Source organism: Hippoglossus stenolepis, chromosome 20 (genome assembly GCF_022539355.2).
Source record: "Hippoglossus stenolepis isolate QCI-W04-F060 chromosome 20, HSTE1.2, whole genome shotgun sequence".
Classification (NCBI taxonomy): Eukaryota; Metazoa; Chordata; class Actinopteri; order Pleuronectiformes; family Pleuronectidae; genus Hippoglossus; species Hippoglossus stenolepis.
The window spans coordinates 12794881-12813931 of NC_061502.1; the positions used below are offsets into that span (position 1 = coordinate 12794881).

At 42.1% G+C, this 19051-nt stretch overlaps 2 protein-coding genes across 3 annotated transcripts in view; one reads left to right on the top strand and one right to left on the bottom strand.

Annotated features, from left to right (window-relative positions):
* Positions 1-651: 651 nt before the first annotated feature.
* Positions 652-8120, top strand: slc22a16 (solute carrier family 22 member 16). Its single transcript, XM_035143430.2, has 8 exons — positions 652-812; positions 1713-2189; positions 2896-3013; positions 4469-5030; positions 5632-5759; positions 6662-6771; positions 6874-6973; positions 7125-8120. Exons 1-8 carry the CDS (start codon positions 769-771, stop codon positions 7281-7283), a joined length of 1698 nt encoding a protein of 565 aa, XP_034999321.1. The 5' UTR covers positions 652-768; the 3' UTR covers positions 7284-8120.
* A 4084-nt stretch (positions 8121-12204) lies between these two features.
* usta (uronyl 2-sulfotransferase a) overlaps positions 12205-19051 on the bottom strand; it is a 52773-nt gene continuing 45926 nt past the window's right edge. For both annotated transcript variants that reach the window (XM_035144098.2, XM_035144099.2), the window contains 3 exons: positions 14437-14534; positions 14122-14279; positions 12205-13997 (listed from right to left, as the gene is read on the bottom strand). In XM_035144098.2, the coding sequence (XP_034999989.1) occupies positions 13705-13997; positions 14122-14279; positions 14437-14534 (549 nt within the window). In that variant the 3' untranslated portion in view covers positions 12205-13704. The remainder of the gene's footprint in view (positions 13998-14121; positions 14280-14436; positions 14535-19051) is intronic.

A 19051-nucleotide genomic window follows, 5' to 3' on the forward strand; every position in this document is an offset into this window, starting at 1 on the left:
CATTGAAAACTGAAGCCATTACAGGCATTACTCCAGTTTTTGAAGCGTTGCGAAAAGCAGGAGTAATCATTCCATGCAACAACTCACCAGTACGCACACCTATTTTTCCTGGTAAGAAAATACGGGATTAAAAATCAACCCAAGCAGTGAACGTAGCTGTTCAACCAAGAGCTCCAACTGTTCCTAATCCATGTACTATCTTGTCACAGGTTCCTCCTGAAGCCTGTTGGTTTTCTGTTATTGATCTGGCTAATGCATTTTTCAGTGTTCCTGTTCACCCAGACAGCAAATACTGGTTCAGTTTCCAGTTTAAAGGAGAGGGTTGGACATTCACTGGCCTGTGTCAAGGCCATTGTTAATCTCCCACCATCTTTAATGAGGCGCTAAGGAAGAGTCTTGAACCATTGTCATTTCCGGAAGGTTCTGCCTTGCTGCAGTATGTGGATGATTTGCATCACAACACGTGTAAATGTGAGAGAGATAAAGTTACTTTGCCTAAACATTTGGCTGCAGAAGGTCACAAAGCAAGGTCACAAAGCCAGCTTTTCTGGGTCATGTGATCACAGCTGAAGGCAAATCCCTCTCACCCAAACGTATTGAGGCTATTGATACAAAAATATTCCAAAGCCACTTCTCATCGTGCGGCTAGGATTGTGAGGGAGCGTGTGTGCGCGCTCCTCCTCCTCAGTGCGCTGCGCAAACGCCGCAGTCACTCGCCCGCCGGTCACCGGAGAGAGAGGGAGACGCACCGTGAGCCACAGGGAGAAAATGACCGTGGAGAGAATATTCGACGAGCTCGGACATTTCAACAGGTACAAAACATTTCTACTCGTCTGCAGAGTCGTGAAGTTTCCCACGTTTCCCTTGATCCGTGCGCGAGTTGAGTTTTTTTAAATTATTTTGTGGCACCATCAACAAACCGTTAACTTCTCAAAGTCTGAACTTGCTAAAGCACGTTACAGCTGCGATTGGGGAAACGAACTCCTCTGGTTTATGAGTTCCTGTCCCCATTTACACTTCATTTACACTTCATTTACACTTCATTTCACTGTGACTGTTTTGATCGCTTAGAATCATCTCCTTGTGTTTAAAGTCCGATGAAAAGTTTTTACAAACATGACCAGAATGCAATGGTTTGGGGTTTTCTCCCGAATCTTTTAAAACGTTAAATTCTTTTAATGTCATTATATGTTTTTTCACAAACGTTAAATGAATGTGTTTCATATGCAGTCAGTTCTCTATAAAAATTGTGGTGCAGGATGTACTCAAACATTTCACTCGAGCAAAAGTACAAGTAAAGAGATCAAATTGTACTGAAGTAAAATAAAAACTACTCAAGTGAAGTACAGATATATGAAGAATGTATGACCACTGAACGATATATCAAAGTTAACAACCACTAGAGGCAGTTTTACAACCTTTATGTGGTTAATTAAAAGTTGCATTTTACTCTTCTTTGCAAGTTAAATTCTCCCCTCTCCTCCTCTCTCTCTCTCTCTCTCTCTCTCTCTCTCTCTCTCTCTCTCTCTCTCTCTCTCTTTTCTCCCCTCTTTCCACCCACCTCTCTTATCTCCTTCTCTCCTCTCACCCCAGCTGGTTGAGGCAGGTTGTGGCCTCCCACTTTTTGAGTTATCTGTTATATAATATAACACCACGATCGTCTCTCTCTGAATTTTATGTCAGCATATTTTAAATGTATTTTTCCCCTCCAGATTTCAGGCATGTCTGTATTTTGCAGCAGTCTTCCAGGCCACATCCTGTGGGATCCACTACCTGTCGTCAGTTTTCCTGGTGGAAACCCCAAACTTTGTGTGCAGTGGGCCCAGCAACATCACTGAAGTCCTGTACGGTAACCTGTCAGGATCTAGTCTGGAGGATTTCCTGCCGGACTTTAAATCGGGGACCGGGCCCATGGTGGTGAGGACGGCGGAAGGGGAACAGTGGGAGCTCAGCCGATGCCACTTTGCCCAGCGCATCAACCCAACAGACTTCACATATGACTTTGACGGAATCAAAACAGTGAGAGCCTGTAATGGAAAACTTGTTTACGACCACACTGAAGTTGAACAAAGTGTTGTGACGGAGTGGGACTTGGTATGTGATAAAGAATGGCTGGCCAAGCTGTGCCAGCCCACCTTCATGCTGGGGGTGCTGATCGGAGCGTTGGTGTTTGGGGACCTCGCTGACAGGTAAGCCAGGGCGGCAGGATGAAGAACGAGGGGGTGGAGGAGGAGAAGGCTTCTTGTTGAGTAAGAATTAATGCATGATGAATGATATCATGTGGGACACATCCAGAGAGTTTTTCCGTACAGCAAAGTTATTTTCACATGTGCATGAAAACAAAAGCACATGTTCTCTGACGGGCTGAGATACTTTGTTCATATCCACATGGAGGCTTCAGGAGACATGTTGGCACTTCTGCCTCAACATCAAGCGAGACGCGCCTCTCTCAGATTCTTAGTGGTCGGTGTGTGAGTGCAAGACTTGAGTGCACGCTCAAAGTGACCTCACAGGCATGGAGGTGTGGGAAAGGCACGATGAGAGTTGTAGGAAGGATGAATGGCTGCTGTGGATGATGGGTTATTATTGATGATTATTTCATTATTCACTGCTTGTTTTGGTCATACAGTATTTTTATATTGTTTTCTGTCAGTTGGGGAAGCAAAAAATAAAAGATCACAATCGTCTTTTTCACCGTTTTCTGACGTTTTGTAGATAAAAAAATGTATCATCTAATTGAGAAAATAATTGGTAGATTGATTTTAAACGTGAACTTTGTTGTCTGAGAACTTTTAAGTACAGAGTGGAACTGCAGCTGCAACTCGATGTACGAGTTTTCCTCTGTTTCTCTCTTTCACCCTGTTTTTCCTCCCTGAACGTGTCTCTCTCCTCCAGAGTTGGCCGTGTGAAGATTCTGATGTGCACCAGCATCTGTCAGTTTGGGTTCGGAGTGGCTGTTGCGTTCTCTGGAAACTACTATTTCTTCATGGTCCTCCGTTTCCTCCTTGCTATGGTGAGTTTGGCACGTCTACCTGAGAAGGTGCATTTCTTTTTTCTTTTGTATGCCATGGATGGGAAATCCATCAAGGTGTCACTCATATGGAAACTCATATGAAAACTAATGCAGTTCCATGCAGGGACTTAAAGGTTCAGTGTGTAGAATTTAGTGACACCTAGTGGTTAGGTATCATGTTGCAGTTGTGTTTAGTTTGTCCAGTCTGGGCTACTGTTAAAAAACATGGCGGCCTCCTTATACAGTATTTAACTATAAAGGCCCATTCTAGGGTAAAGAAAACTACAATTTGTACAATTTAGATGAAACCCACCAGTGAAAACACCACTAGGATGATATTATATATAATAGATTAGCCAATAGCCAATAGATTCCTTTCACCTAAAGCTCACACACGGGACCTTTAAGCCGACAGAGGGAATCCAATGTGAAAGTGCACTTTGCGAGGATTTCTAGTGACAGTCTATTAATGTTTCCATGTTGAAAGAAGTCTTTAAAAGCTCACAGGGAGTTATAGTTATTTTCCACTTTGGGCTTGTAAACAAAAATTCTTCTTCATGTTCTCTATGTCCCCAGTGTCTGGATGTTTCACTGCGAAATAGTTTCTCAGCCAGTTGCTAATGTTCTCTATGAATATATTAGGAGCCTCCCCCTCTTAGTCACATTACAGTGAAGCCAACATCCAAACCAAAGCAACATGTTTGCTCCAGCTGGGTATAAAAAGAATATGAGTACAACTCTGCAGCTCTAACTTTATATATATACTGAATTTCCTTTCCTCCTCTGTACTTGACAGAGTAGTGACTGTCTGATAATTTCTTATCAGAGACACCATTCATGTCTAACAAGGAAATGTCCAAAAGCAACAGCTTGCTCATGTTTTTCAGGCCTTAAAATATATTAAAAAATGAAGCATCAAAACTTGAAAGCAAAACAACCGTCAGGAATAGAGCGAGTAAAGCAAGCAGTGCCTTCGAAATGTGTGTCTTTGAGTAGTTTAGTGTGTTTTTTGTTGTTGTTGTTGTTTTATTCACTGGGTACATGAGATATGTGCTCAAGAGACCATGTTACTAACTGAGGGAATCATTACAAGGAGTTGAGCCCACAGAGACCCTACAGTCCGTCCTCTGTTTCACTTCCCGCTCCGTCTTCTACCACCCCCCCAGTCCTCCTCGGCTACAGCTGTTGTTTGTCACACAGAGTCAGACGCTCAGATGGTGGAGGCTCATACTGCGCAGCCACACTCAACACAGTGGAAAATTCTGTTTTAAAAAATTTTAAAATTTTTTTCTCTTTTTAGGAAGCACTGAAGCTGTTTACTTTTAAGTTGCAGATATATCAACATATAACTGCTGTAAATATACGTCTCTGTTTTATTTGCTATTCCGACTGTATACTGTGTGTTAGCTCGATATCACAAGCATATATATTCCTTTCCATCTTTGCTCTCGGCAGGTGTCCAGTGGCTACCTCGTGGTGGTGTTCGTCTACGTCACCGAATTCACAGGCATCAAGGTACGCACATGGACCTCCATGCACGTGCACGCGGCCTTTGCAGTTGGGATCATGGTGGTGGCTCTGACTGGTTACCTGGTGCGGGTCTGGTGGATCTACCAGATCATCCTCTCCATCTGCACCTCGCCCTTCCTGCTCTTCTGCTGGAAGTTCCCCGAGACGCCCTTCTACCTGATGGCCAAGGGCCGTTACAGGGACACCCAGACGCTGCTGGACAAGATAGCCCGCTTCAACGGCCTGGAGTGCAGCCTGAAGGCAGAGGATCTGCTGGAGCCGAAGGAGAGGGAGAATGGCTCAGCTCTGCTGGAGCAGGAGGAAGGGGAGCGGCCGGCGAAAGCGGAAAAGAAGATGTCCATCCTGGATCTGTTTAGAAGCTGGAGGATGGCGGGCCGTACGTGCACAGTGTGGGCGATCTGGTTCATCGGCAGTTTGGGCTACTACGTTTTCTCTTTAGGTTCCGTCAACTTAGGAGGAAACCAATACATGAACCTCTTCCTTGCTGGTAAGTGACAGAATCCTGCTTAAGACAAGTAATTGTGGAATATATTTAGAGACTGTAGACAACCTTTGACCTAGAGCCTGACCAATATGCATATTGGTGGGCCAATGCCGATACCAAGATCAGAGAGTAAAAATAAATTCCGATGCCATTTTTAACTGGAAAAAAGTAGTTTCTTGTCTATTTTCTCATAATTTTCTCATTTTTTTCTCCTTTGATTGGCCCTAATATTCAGTTGTAAAAACACATGTACTGCTCATATATTGGTATTTGAAATATATTATATATAATATTTGTACACCATAAACACTACATTTGGTAATACATTTGTTAATATGTAATGTGTGAGGATTTCATGTTGTATGTCCAGCAGTTGAATTCCTTATTGAAGCATTTACATTAATCATATAATTTAGTGTGCTTCCTTTAACACCCACCCAGTAGGGACATTTATAATCCCCACCCTTTTTCCTCGAAAGATACAGCTGAGCTCAGAGATTTATTATCTAGTTATTTAAATCCCACTGTATTGAATATCACCGTGTCAGTGTATCAGGGCCACGATAAACTCTGACTGGGAGCTGCTCTGATTGGCTGTTTTCAGGTGCAGTGGAGCTCCCCTCTTATCTGGTTGGTTGTTTTGCAATGGACCGGATCGGAAGGAAGAAGACTTGTGCCCCAGCCCTGCTCCTCGCGGGGGTCGCGTGTATGCTCATCATTGTGGTGCCCCCTGTATGTACAAAGAGCAAGTGTGTCTCTGTGTGTGTGTGTCCACATTTTTTTTCCTCCTAAGAAGCATATTTCACCACTTTTTGTCTTCTGGGGTTACAAAACTACTAAATTCAACATTTTTTATTGACCCTATTTAAAAAATCATACATTTGAGTTACAAGAGAAACGTTTTTTAACAATAATTAAAATTAGAGGAACTTGCCAGACTCAAATTGGTGTGTCAAAACTAATGCATCTTTCAGATTTATTACTGTAAACTGATAAATCGTGTATAAAGCGATAAATATTGATTTTCCACTGTAAACGTATAACTCCATCACATATGTGACAGTGACTTTGCTGTCGACAGAAACAGAACATTTTCTGCACTGACCCAATCCGCCTTGATTGAGCTCTTAAATTTATTGCCCATGACTTTGCCCCAGGCCACTGGGCCACTTTTACAGTTGAGTTCTGATACATGAAACATGTACAATCCAGTGTGTGCGTTTGTGTGTTTTGAGCTGTGACCCAAATTAGCTCTGCTCATTGTCGGGTTGAATAACAGCAGGTACTTAGCGTCCAAGTAAATATGACCTTTGACTTCGAGAACCTTTTCTGAACAGAGCGGTCAACAAGCGTGCTCTGAAAACTCAAGGCATGTAGACAGTGAAAACAGCGGAGGCAGCGTCTGAGTGTAGTAACCCCTCTGGGACGCTACAGGAAGACACACAATCTAATCTAACCCTCTCTACATAATTTACACATGAGCGCATATGACACTCTTTTCTATATTTTAAAGTCAGCAACTTGTTAGCACAGCATATCAAAAACACTGAAAATATTGGCTCTGCCCAGAGGAAACTAAATCCACCTACCTTCACATCTATCAACATGCTATTTGCACTTTGTTTTTTCCGCAGGACATCAAGGTGCTGGCCATCGTTCTCAGCATGACGGGGAAGTTTGCCATCGCCATCGCCTTTGGTCTCATCTATCTGTACACGTGTGAGCTTTATCCAACCACTATCAGGTAAGAAAGAACACAATCAAAACACATACATACAATATGTCTATAAAAGTGTTTTGTCTTTATGGATGTTTTAACAAACAGTTGTTGACCTTCTCCCTCCAGGTCTCTGGCCGTGGGTAGTGGCAGTATGATGTGCCGCGTCGGCAGTGTGATAGCCCCCTTCTGTGTGTACCTGGCTGACGTCTGGGTCTACCTACCTCAGGTATACATGTTCTCTTGTGGCTGGTATTATTTAATTACCGGATTTCCCCATTCTGTCGGCTTAGTGCCCTGATCCTATTACTCATATTTGACCTACAAAGGTATCCTGGCAAACAAATTAATTTTAATCTTTCTCCATGACCCCTCTGTAGCTCATCGTGGGAATCCTGGCATTTATTATCGGAGTGCTCACATTGCTGTTGCCTGAGACCTTGGGCAAACCTCTAACAACCACCTTGGAGGAGGCAGAAGCTCTGGGGTCTAAGAAAAAGGATGGGATGGAGATGAACCAATGTGAGGCCAAGGCCTGAGCTGCACACTGCTGGAGTCAGACGCACGGAGAGAAGCTTCAGGGAAACAGAATGAAAGGAAGAGAGACAAAAAGATGGCTGCAAAAGGTGAAACAGTAACACCGCTGACATTTTGGATTATTAGAAGAAAAATTTAAGAAGAGCAAGCGTTTATCAGAACTCTCGAAATGATGCTTCACCGAAACTGTCAATCAAAGAAGTCGTCCAGATTATACGAAACGCTGCATTGTGAGTTGTTTACCTTTATATTGCAACACATCCTGTATATTGTATTATCACCATTAAAGCAATAGCATGTTTTGCTCTCTTGTTCCTTACTGTTTATTTTAAAGTCACTTGTTCATTTTGTCAACTTGTATTTGAATCTCAGGGCTTCCATTTCCAGATATCACTGTGAAACACTCAATATGAAGGTGTTTTAACTTTACACTCTGTTTGATATGTGTGTCAGTCAGTGTTCTAGTTTCCAGGAAATCGAGATGATGGGCATATGGAAGGAAAAAGTATCTGAAGTAATATTGTGTTACTGTATGAGTCAAGGTGTGATCTCCAAATGTTTGGACCAAAGACGGGAATGACCACAACAGTTGGGAGACGTATCCACCTGCTCTGTAATATTATAGTACAGTACAAGGATGTTTTTCTTTCATATCAGACCATTGTGTTGTGATTTAAACTCAAGGAGAACTAAAAAGGTTCTGTGAAAAGGTGAAAAGTCACGTGAAAGTTGAATCTAGTGTTTAAGCATTCAGTTCAACATTTTTACAATCAATACTATGATTTTTGTTTGTATGTTTAGTCAGTATTATTATTTCTAAATAAATACGGTGGCTGAAACTGACGTTGTCGAGTCTCTTTCTCCTAAAGTGGAAAATGGAGGGGTTACCCTGATGCTTGAAAAGTATGGACTCTATTTAGAACAACCCACCATTACGAAAAGCATCCTATTCACCAGCGGAGTAATAATAGCTTCTTCTGCACCAGCCAGCACATGAACAAGCAATTTCAACTCAACCCCCTAAACCTGAACCCGATTCCAACCCTAACCCTAAACATAGCCTAAACTCGAGCCCTAATCATAGCCTAACTGTAACCCAGACCCAAACCTGATCTGACCCTATAGCATTCACTCATCACTGATTATTTCTGGTTATAACTTGTGTTTTAGAGCTGCAAAAACACTGCACTCAGTTTCAAGTTCAACAGAACTCGACAGTCTATTGACTGCAACCTCAGTATTTTTTTTTTTCACTTAAGCTTTCCTGCATAAGTGGGAAAAGGACGCCGCTTGCTGGTCATCTTCAGGAATAACATGGACAAACTTGGGCTACGTTGTAGCGGGCCCGAGCACAGGCATTTTGAAGCCTGTTGCGGTTAGAGTGGAGAGAGCGATCAATAGGGCCTCCCACCGTTCGGTGCTCGGGCCATAATTAGTTGCTTTTAATTGATAAGTGGTTTTATATCATTATAGACAGTAAGATAGATGAAATATTGCTGCCAATTCAGATGTAAAGTAAACCCTCTATAATTACGATAATTGCTCCTATATATATGTTGATATGTATGTATATATGTGCTTTCAAAGTTATAGATCGTGTGTGTGTGTTTTTGTGTTATAGATTCTGTCAGTACATTTCCATAGATATGTTCCCTGCACTAATAGTTTGTTTTAATGGTGTAGTTCATTTGTGCATCGCTCCAGAGAACGAAGTTGCCCTGTGAACTTCAGGAAGCCATAATGAAATGGGAGAAGTTAAAGCCTCCGGAGCCAGATGATCCCATGTGCTGCTGCGAGTGTGATATCTACCAGTACGGATGCTGCTGTGACTGTGAAAGATCTGGACGAGGCCTTTAACAGGTTAGAAGAAGTATGACCTTGATGAGACACAAAGGTCACAAGGTGATTTACAGACATCAAATCCAATTTAGATGCAATTCTCAATATCATATTTTAGCCATAATTGTTCCAAAAGCTAAAAAAGTACTGGTTAGAATAAAACCATGTAAATAACCATGCATGGTGATTATGACAGATGAGTGACAGCATCAGTTGCAGCAGGTCAGTTTACAGCACCACAGGAAACATTGCACATGGGAGATTTTTTGAACAAGCTCAGCTAAAATATCCTTTGGGATAATGGGGCACATATCTCTGACTCGGTTATTTTGGGCATCAAGGACTCAAAGGTTTTGGAATCCCTGCTTTTGTACACTAAACTTCAGGCCGAGTGAAGACATGTCCCAGGGCCCCAGATCCTTCTGAGACTTCATGACTTCATGTTGCAATGTATTTAATCATAAATTCATTTTATTTTATCCATTTATTTATCTTTTTACAGTTTATTTAAAACCAAACACGTGTGACATCACACCAAAGCACAATATTAAAATTACAGGGTCTGACCCTTCTAATAAGAAAACAACATGTGATTTTTCCTCATATCATCTTATTAGTTTGATCAATGAAAGTGTATTAGCATCATTCCTAATTAAGTTTTTTTATTTTCAAGTGTTTGTAACTCTGCCTGAATGTGTGCGCTGCAGGTGGCTGAGACACAAACCCCCACAGCGGATGTCACCTCCTGTTCTCGGGGCCCTGATTGACAACCTCTGAGATCTCCATGATCCCGGCCCTGGTGCTGCTGCCTCTGCTGCTCCGGGCCGCAGCGCTGCACCACCTGCTGGGCATCATCATCCTGACAGCTCTGCCCAGCCTGGTCCTCTGGTACTACTACGCCACGCACCGCAAGAGGAGACGCACCCTCTTCTTCCTTACTCTGGCGCTGTTCTCTCTGGCCTACATCTAAAAGTACGTTACGTTACTTTACTTTACTTTTCGTTACTTTTAGTTACTTTGTTACTCTTCGTTACTTTTCGTTACTTTGTTACTTTTAGTTCTTTTTAGTTACTTTTAGTTACTTTTCGTTACTTTGTTACTTGTCGTTACTTTTCGTTACTTTTAGTTACTTTTCGTTACTTTATGTTACGTTACTTTACTTCAGATAGAGATAGATAGATAGATAGATAGATAGATAGATAGATAGAAGGATAGATAGATAGAAGGATAGATAGAAGGATAGATAGATAGATAAAAGGATAGATAGATAGATAAAAGGATAGATAGATATATAGAAGGATAGATAGATAAAAGGATAGATAGATAGATAGAAGGATAGATAGAAGGATAGATAGATAAAATGTTACGTTACTTTTCCTTACTTTTAGTTACTTTGTTACTTTTCGTTACTTTTAGTTCTTTTTAGTTACTTTTAGTTACTTTGTTACTTGTCGTTACTTTTCGTTACTTTTAGTTACTTTACGTTACTTTGTTACTTTGTTACTTTTTGTTACTTTGTTACTTTTCGTTACTTTGTTACTTTTTGTTACTTTGTTACTTTTCGTTACTTTGTTACTTTTAGTTACTTTTCGCTACTTTGTTACTTTTCGTTACTTTGTTACTTTTCATTACTTTGTTACTTTTAGTTACTTTCCGTTACTTTTCATTACTTTGTTACTTTTCGTTACTTTTAGTTACTTTGTTACTTTTCGTTACTTTGTTACTTTTCGTTACTGTTACTTTTCGTTACTGTTACTTTTCGTTACTTCTTTACTTTTCGTTACTTTGTTAGTTTTCGTTACTTTTCGTTACTTTTTCATTACTTTTTGTTACTTGAAAAGCACGTTATAAAAGAGGGAGGAAAGATTGATAATGAATTTATAATGAAAACAAGTCTTGGTGGTGCAAGTTATAAATATCAGCTTCAACGTGACGGAGCGGGAGGCTCAGCTGGCTCTGAGGAACAAAACGGGCCAGAGCCGCCTGTGGGGACTCGTCATCGACACAGGAGAGTATTCTCGTGGCTTCTGTCAGAACTGGGTTGAGTTCCTCACCATGACAGATGCTTCAGTCTCTCCTCACTCCAGCCTCAATGACTTGGTCTAGTTTCACTTTATACTTTATCCTGATCAAAGACTGTTAATGCAGCATGTCTGAAGAACTTCATCTCTAGTATTTCCTTGGATTTATCAGCTGATGACTTCCAATGCTCACTGCATTCCACCCTCTTTAATATCAAACATCACAAACTGTCTCTAACTCTGAAATAAGTTGCAGGGGAATTATCAAGTGTTGGTAAGTGTTAACTGTTTAAAAAAGTACACACTGCATGTTTGTTGAATTGTCTCTTTATGAAATGAAGCTGCAGGCACTGCCATGTTATTTTACATATCATCTGCTGTCTGACTGATTTCTATTTTGACAACTTGTCTGTTTGAAAATGAAATAGGAAAATAATAAAAAAACTAGGGCTACGTTGAGCACAGGCATTTTCTGTTGCGGTTAGTGGAGAGAGCGATCAATGACCAAGCGCACGTCTCCGCGTTACATGCGTTTTGCGCACTGCGGCAAGGACAAACGCTTCACTTCCTGTGTCCGTCACGTGTTGTCAATCCTTGCCTGCTAATTGCTCATTACGGTCCACGCTATCAATTGCACATCACACTGTGAACATTTTATGTAAATCGAATGATAGTTGTAAAACAAAGCGTACTTCCTGTTGCCAGTAGGTGGCGCCAGCACTATTATTACATACAGACTAATAGATCTGTTCAAGTAGGGGCTCTGATGTAGCGTGAGCAATTTTGTGTCAATTGGACAATGTTACAACAACTTAATTATCACACTGATCAGTAGGTGGCGCTATGACCCTGAACTAATATTAATATATGGATGTGTTCGGGTCAGGATTGTGATCATAGGTCAGTAGTTCAGAGCCGGTTGGATAATGCAGAGTGGATTTACAAAGTACTGCATCATGGTCTGCGAGTAGTGACACATGTGTAACTTTAAGATGAGGCTGCAGGCACAAATGGCAAAACACCCATTCATCAAACAACAAATCATCTTCACAGGGACATTAGCTGCAATGGTTAAAGGACATTTATTTTGAAGGCTGTAAAATGATCGACTGCATTAGTTGTTAACCAGTTTTCAGCTGTTGATATAAACCCATTAAAATGCCAATAATCGGTTCATAGTCGGTTCAGAAACCAAAGATATAGTTCATAAAGTTATTGAACATTTTTTTTCTTTCCTTCCTGAGAATCTTATCTGGAATGCAAATGAATACAAAATAATAAATTAAACTGGCAAAAAAAAAAAGGAAACACTGAACACACACCAGGACAATGAAAAAGGTACAGACAATGGAGGATTAGGATGGTATTGTGAAATACGACTATCACATACTAGCTTATGGTTACTGTTCCTCTGCATGTGATGAAAAAACATGCACTCTGACTAGCTGCTAGCTGGGACTGGTGACACAGACAGAGAGACGTAATCCCATTTGAAATTAAAGACGATTTAGAATCCGGTTTTGTGACCAAATCCCTCGTTTTGCTGCAGAATCCCAGGAAAAGTCATCTCAGAGAAAGAAAAGTGCAGTCTTTGTAATGCATCGCAGTAGGAACACTGCTATTTGGCAAGCTCAATCTTTTAAACTTTGGATTAAAACTATTTGCACTCCATAAATGCCTTTTTTGTGTTATATTAGCCTATATTTTCAACTAATGACCCAAGTAACAGATCTATGTTAAAATACGCTGCTGGTTTGGTCAAACTCAATCATTCATGCACACATTGTTGGAATTCTTTGAATTCATAATCAAGTGCTCGCTGTTTAACCCTCTTAATATTTAAAAAATGTTATAAACCAATACTGTAACAACTGACACGGAGCTTCCTCTCACACCGTTGCTGTAACTCTTTACAAGGTTTGGCACTTTCAACAGTCCTGGACGACTAATATACATACAAGACTTTTGGCACTTTTTTTTGTATTCATGGACACAATTTCCAGCTCTTAGGACGTGAATCCGTTGGTTGAGTATGATCCTCTTTCTTGGGCGATGTCTCTGAAGTCCGCTCGTACAGTAAACACCCCAGCGACCGACATGTAGAATATCTCCCAACACATTTATCCGTCTACATCTTGCGCTAATCTCTCCTGGAGATCACAGCAATGATAGTTTTTTTGTTTAATTTCATGTAAACACACCCAAAGAAACTTTTAAAACAAAATTTGAGTCAAGCAGAATGAGCTTAACGTTATTTCCCCATTGTCCTTGGTCAATTTTTAAATAGAGCATTTTGTCCTTCCAATAACTCGACCCCACAGTCCTCAGTGCTGAGCCTGCCGTGATAGGAGCCCGTTGCAGATGGAAAACACATCGTCAAAAAAAACCACGAGCGTCAGGATCCGCACACCCCTAAACACCACCTCACTTCATCATGGGATTGCTCAAAGACGGGGGAACGCTCCCCTTCGCTTTCAGGCTGCCTCCAGCTGTCTCCAGCCAATTCTAGCCAATCAGCTTTATTTATTTATCTTGGCTACGACCACCGATCATCGAACAGCCCTTAGGGATGGACCAGCCAACTGTTGGCATCCTCGAGGTCCGTGTCCAGCTCCTCATCTTCATCCAGAGGCTCTGGGGTCCGGAGGGCCAGCTCCCGTAGGAAAGCGGGTGAGTAGGCGGCGGGCTGGGAGACGGACTTGAGGCCAATTTTTTTCTTCGTGAGGTGGAATTGATCACGGATGAAGTTGTAGAACTCGTACTCGTAGCGCATGCGATGGTACAGGACCTGCAGGGCCTCCAGAGTGGGCGTGTGTTTACGCACCGTGCCTGTCATGTTCCCCATCTTCTTGTAGTCTGCACAATGAAGATAGAGGAAGTCAGAGACGTACATTCATATTTTTAAGTAAAATACAGTTGACAAAACTTTAAATTTCATAGCGATACTTTGAAAAAAAGGTATTTTTGAATGCAAGTGTACCTGGGCTCTTGTAAATGTTGAGCACTCCAGTAAAGTAATGAGGTAAGAGCCTCTCCAGCATGAGCAGAACATCCTCCAGCTCCTCCAGGATCCCCACCAGGAGGTAGTTCTCCAGAACGTTCTGTTTGGCCCTTTCCAGAGCCCACACCCCCGGCTCCCTGGTGGAAGAAGACGAGAAGAGAGTGAGAGGCAGAAAAGCAAAGACGTATAGACAGACGACAGAATGGAAACCTTTATAGAGGAGACATCAAATCTTTGGTTATCACCAAATTACCCCGACGTCTCAGGGAGCAAAATCAAAGATCGGAACCGTACCTGCATTGCGGATGCTGTCCACAGAAGTAGGGGATGATGTAGAAAACTCTGGGGTTGGAGCACTCCGGGTAATTCTCTAGAATGCACACGTTGATGTCCTGGAAGCAGAAGAATACATCAAAATAATTTAATTAAATGCTTTATGCCTTCATTTCAGTGTTTTCCATATTCATTTGTTCTTGTGACATTTTACTGAGTGGTCTTATTTCATTATTGTATATTTTATTTTGTAAATACACATTTGACTTACTCTAAACTTAACTCAGCATCCATCTTAGTTTTTTCTGTCTTTTACTCAGCAGGATTTCGCAAAACTACTAAACGCATTACCAGGAAACTTGGAAGGATGCGGTATAAGTCAAGACAGAAACCATCACATTTTGGTGCTGATCTGGTTAATGGGTGGATTAAGGAATTCTTTTAGTTTCACTTTCTTTTCATTGGGTAATAGGTCATTTCCCCTGGAAAATCAGGCAATTTGGTGCAGATCCAAATAAAAGGCCAGATCTGGTGAATTTAAAAGTGGTTTCATACGACTCAGTGTCATTCTAGTTCATCTTTTTAATATTATTCTGTTTTTATTACCTAACTACGTATTTACTGAATGGAACTTCCAAACAAAAGTTTTTTTCCCCGATGATTGTATTAGTATAGCCATTAAACTTTTTCTCTCAAGGAAGATTGCAATGATTTGCCTCGGCCACTAGAGCGAGCTCTTCACTAGCTCCTCTGTGAACTCAAATTCCTCATTGGTATCATCAGAGGAACCACAGTCCTGAACAACATCAGAGGCTGATTCCAAACAAGAAAACACAAATTAGTGTTTGGGTTCAACTGGAGGATTTAATGAGTCAAAATGAAGGCCACGAGTTCAGGGCTGCGAACCCTTGTCTGAATGTGGTAGCCATTAAATAATGAAAGGGGAAAATAACAGAGGAAAGATTAAAAACACACTTGCAGGGGTGAAGCAGGCCAGGCACCGAGTGCTGTGGAACCAGCAGTCAAATCCATGTCAGGTGACGTAAGCTTTATGGATGGCAACAAGTCCTGAGCAACAAAACACTGCGAGAAAGCATGACTCACACACAGGGGCACACGCAGATACACTAAATGTTTGGGTTAGATACAGTACCCTCGCACAGTAGCAGCACGTTACAACCATGAGGCGAAAGGTGTTGACAGGCCGGGGTATGTGAAAGTGAAGTGAATCTTAAAGTGGAAGTGAAGTGAAAGTGAAATGATTACATCAGAGCGTGCCCTTTAGATTTATGCGCCGATAAGTCTGTAACGACAGAGCGATTTGTCAAAGGCGGCTCTGGCCAGCGTTGTCCATCACAGAGATTAAGTCGAGTCAGACAGGACCAGGGGCCCAGACTTTCCCGGGGGACGCAGACTGGGGTGAGACGTGAGGGGCCTGCGGGGCCAACACTGGGAACCAGGTGACGGAGCTATTAAAAAGGCCTCACTGACAGGAGCGTAAACACGGCTTAAACGGCAAGAAACCACGTGTATACCAGAATGCATTCGCTTGGATTGTGTAACGTAAAGACGGCTACCATCATCTGATGTTAACAAAAGCAGTGGATGATGATAACGAATATTTTGATGCTTTGTTTGTTTTAAGACAAAAAACTACACAGAAACTGTGAATGACATTAATCAGTAATTTTTTCCTTGCAGCTGAACAATGTGGAACAATTGTGTCTCTGATTCAGCGGCTGTGGGGTTTGTTTGAACTTTACATCTGAGCTGCAGGATGCACGGGGAGCCGGACTTATTGGTGATCAGTGGAGCAAACCACTGGAAAGCTCTTCAAAAGAAACCACAACAAAACCCCAGAGGAACCTTTAGAAAACTGTGCAGAACTGCGCTTTTGTTCGCGTGTACGGGTCGTGTCCGGACTCGCGATGCGTTTGCCACGGCTTTTCTCGGATTCATAATTTCGAGAGCACTTTGTTGTACTCCTTGTCTTTCGTTAATCAAAGAATGGTGGTGTCGGTAGATCCAGCATTGTAAATTAGCATCTTCTTGCCCTGCAGTCTGCAGTGTTCTCTTTGTGACGACTGCTGGATTTCTTTAAAATATACAAGAAACTTTTGCAGCCGTGTGAGAAAAGATAAAATACTTGCAGAGAAAAGAAACTCGAGTTACAGTTGTTGAAGTGTTGTGCGTTTGAAGTCCCTTCCTACATTCAACTCTACACTCACTAAAAGTCTAGTCGGCTACAAACAGACACAGCGAATGGACTCCGAAAAGCCCTTTTCTACCCAATGAAGCACAACACAAAAAGCTCCAAAGAAAATCATTACGAGCCAAATTGGAAACAGAAAAAAAAAAAAAGGCTGAGGAAACTCAGAAAAGGGACCAGGAAGTGACACGTGTGACGGCGCTCCCCTTCACACCTGGCTCGCAGCCAGGACGTCCCTCCTCCGTCTCGCCGCGACACTTGATACGGGGCCCTTCTGCCTCGACGTTTAGGGGACCTCTGGGAAACCGGCCACAACTCATTTATATACATCTACGTCCCAATCGGAAAAAAACGCAAAGACAATTGGCAGTTTCTTTAGAAAAGGCCCATTAGTATTTAGAGGAGAGCTCCTGTGTGCACACTCAGGCTCATTGTTCCTATTCTCACTGTGGATTACTGAGCAGTCACAGAGACTGAGGCAAAATAATCTCTGCAGCGGCCTCCTGGTCCACTCAATGGATTGTGTGCATGAATTAAATCAGGAGTAATTGATGATGTGAACCTTTCTCATGGGACACTCTGACTCGGTTTCCATCAGGGAGCATGGGAGTAGCAGACCTCGGTCAAATCCCATTCAAACCTGCAATAAATGTTTTCTTTTTGCCACTTGGGGACGGCGGAAAATGAGCTGTAAACACATCACTGGCACATTTTCACCTTTTAAATGAATCTTTCCATCAAGTGAGCAAACTGTTACAACATCCAGCAGTCACAGATGATTCGTTTGGAGTGTGTGTTTCTGGCCACTAGAGGAGTTGAAGCCCAGTATTCACTCTCCCTTCAGCTGCTGGGTGATATATAACTTTCTCCGCCTGCAGTTTGGAACTTGACAGGTAGAAAGTTTATTTTGATTTATATGTTTAGTTTAACTTTTGTTCTTTTTGGGGTTTTAGGTGGACGGCAATGTTACAATGTTATTTAGTAAAGAATGTATACGATGGGGTTGTGATATTATGATTATGTATGATGTAGATGTGTTTATTTAGATTTTGCACATGAAAATGATTAGGCCAGGGTGGAGTTTGCATGTTTTCCTTGTGTCTGCGTGGGTTTTTTTTCAGTTTCCTACCACAGTCCAAGGACGTGCAGATCGGGGTTAGGTTCATTGGAGACAGCAGGTGTGAATGACAGTTGTTTGTCTCTGTTGAACCTGTGATGGACCGGCGACCCTGCCTCTAGCTCAATGTCAGCTGGGGATCGGCTCCAGCTCCCTCCTAAACCCTAAAGAGGGTAAGCTGTGTAGATAATGGGTGGATTTTAGGATGGATGGATATTGTATTCAAGTTGATCTGATATAAAGATGCTGAGGTTGAGCTTGTTTGTTGGAGGTGTGGACTAAATATGTGTTTTTGCTCTTTGCCGTGTTGTTTAATATATAGTTGTGGGTGTGTCGCGTCTATGTGGGTAATGTTGAGACATTTTTATAAAATATTATATATAATAAAAAAGCTTTGTGGAGCTGCAGGCATGAGTCAGGCGACCTTTCCGTCATATCGTCAACACCTGATTATATGCAACCGTGTTGTGTCGGTTGCACCTCAGGCAATTCCCATTGTGACAGATTCCCCTCCTTATGGTTTCTAAAGTGGAGGCATGCAGGGACACGGCCGATGCCAGTAAAGCCTCTATTCTTTTTGTGTGAGTGTGTGAGTGTGTCATTGTAAATGTCAGATTAACGGAGAGCAGATGATTTTCACCTGCCGTGGGAATCTCACCTGATCGGACCTGTGTTGTTTTTTTAACCGTGAGAACTAATCTTCAGTCGAGTCACTGGATTAATTTGTAGATATTGTGCGTGCACATTCATGATCACACACACATGCACACATTGTACTTGCCAAGGGGAAGTAAATACACACTTAAACCCGCTGCATGCCCGGGAATAAAACAATTCAAGTCTTTAAGTGACACTCCATGCATGTGTTCAGTTACATGTGAGAGTATACTTAGTACACTCTGCATCCAAGTGTCCAGTGCATGCCTCTGTGTAGCGTAGTGTACGTGTGTGTGTGTGTAAAAAGGGGTGTGGGGACAGATGGAAAAATCCAAGCTGACCACAGGAATGTCTCAGCAACACGTGCATCAGGTTCCCTCGGCCCCGGCTGGAGAACTGACAGTGTTCTTTCATTGACACCTCACATATTCACCCATTGCAGGGCAGGAAGGGCTAATGCACACCAGGCAGGGGATATATCCGAGACCAGCCTGAGCTCTGTTCACACACCAGGACCCTCCTGCTGCTGCACACACACATAGTAGAAAGGCTATACTTGTGAGGACATTCACTCTTGGCTGAAAAATCTTGACCTAGACACAAGACACTGAAACTCTCAGATATTAAATATTAAACCTGAATGAAATAACTTG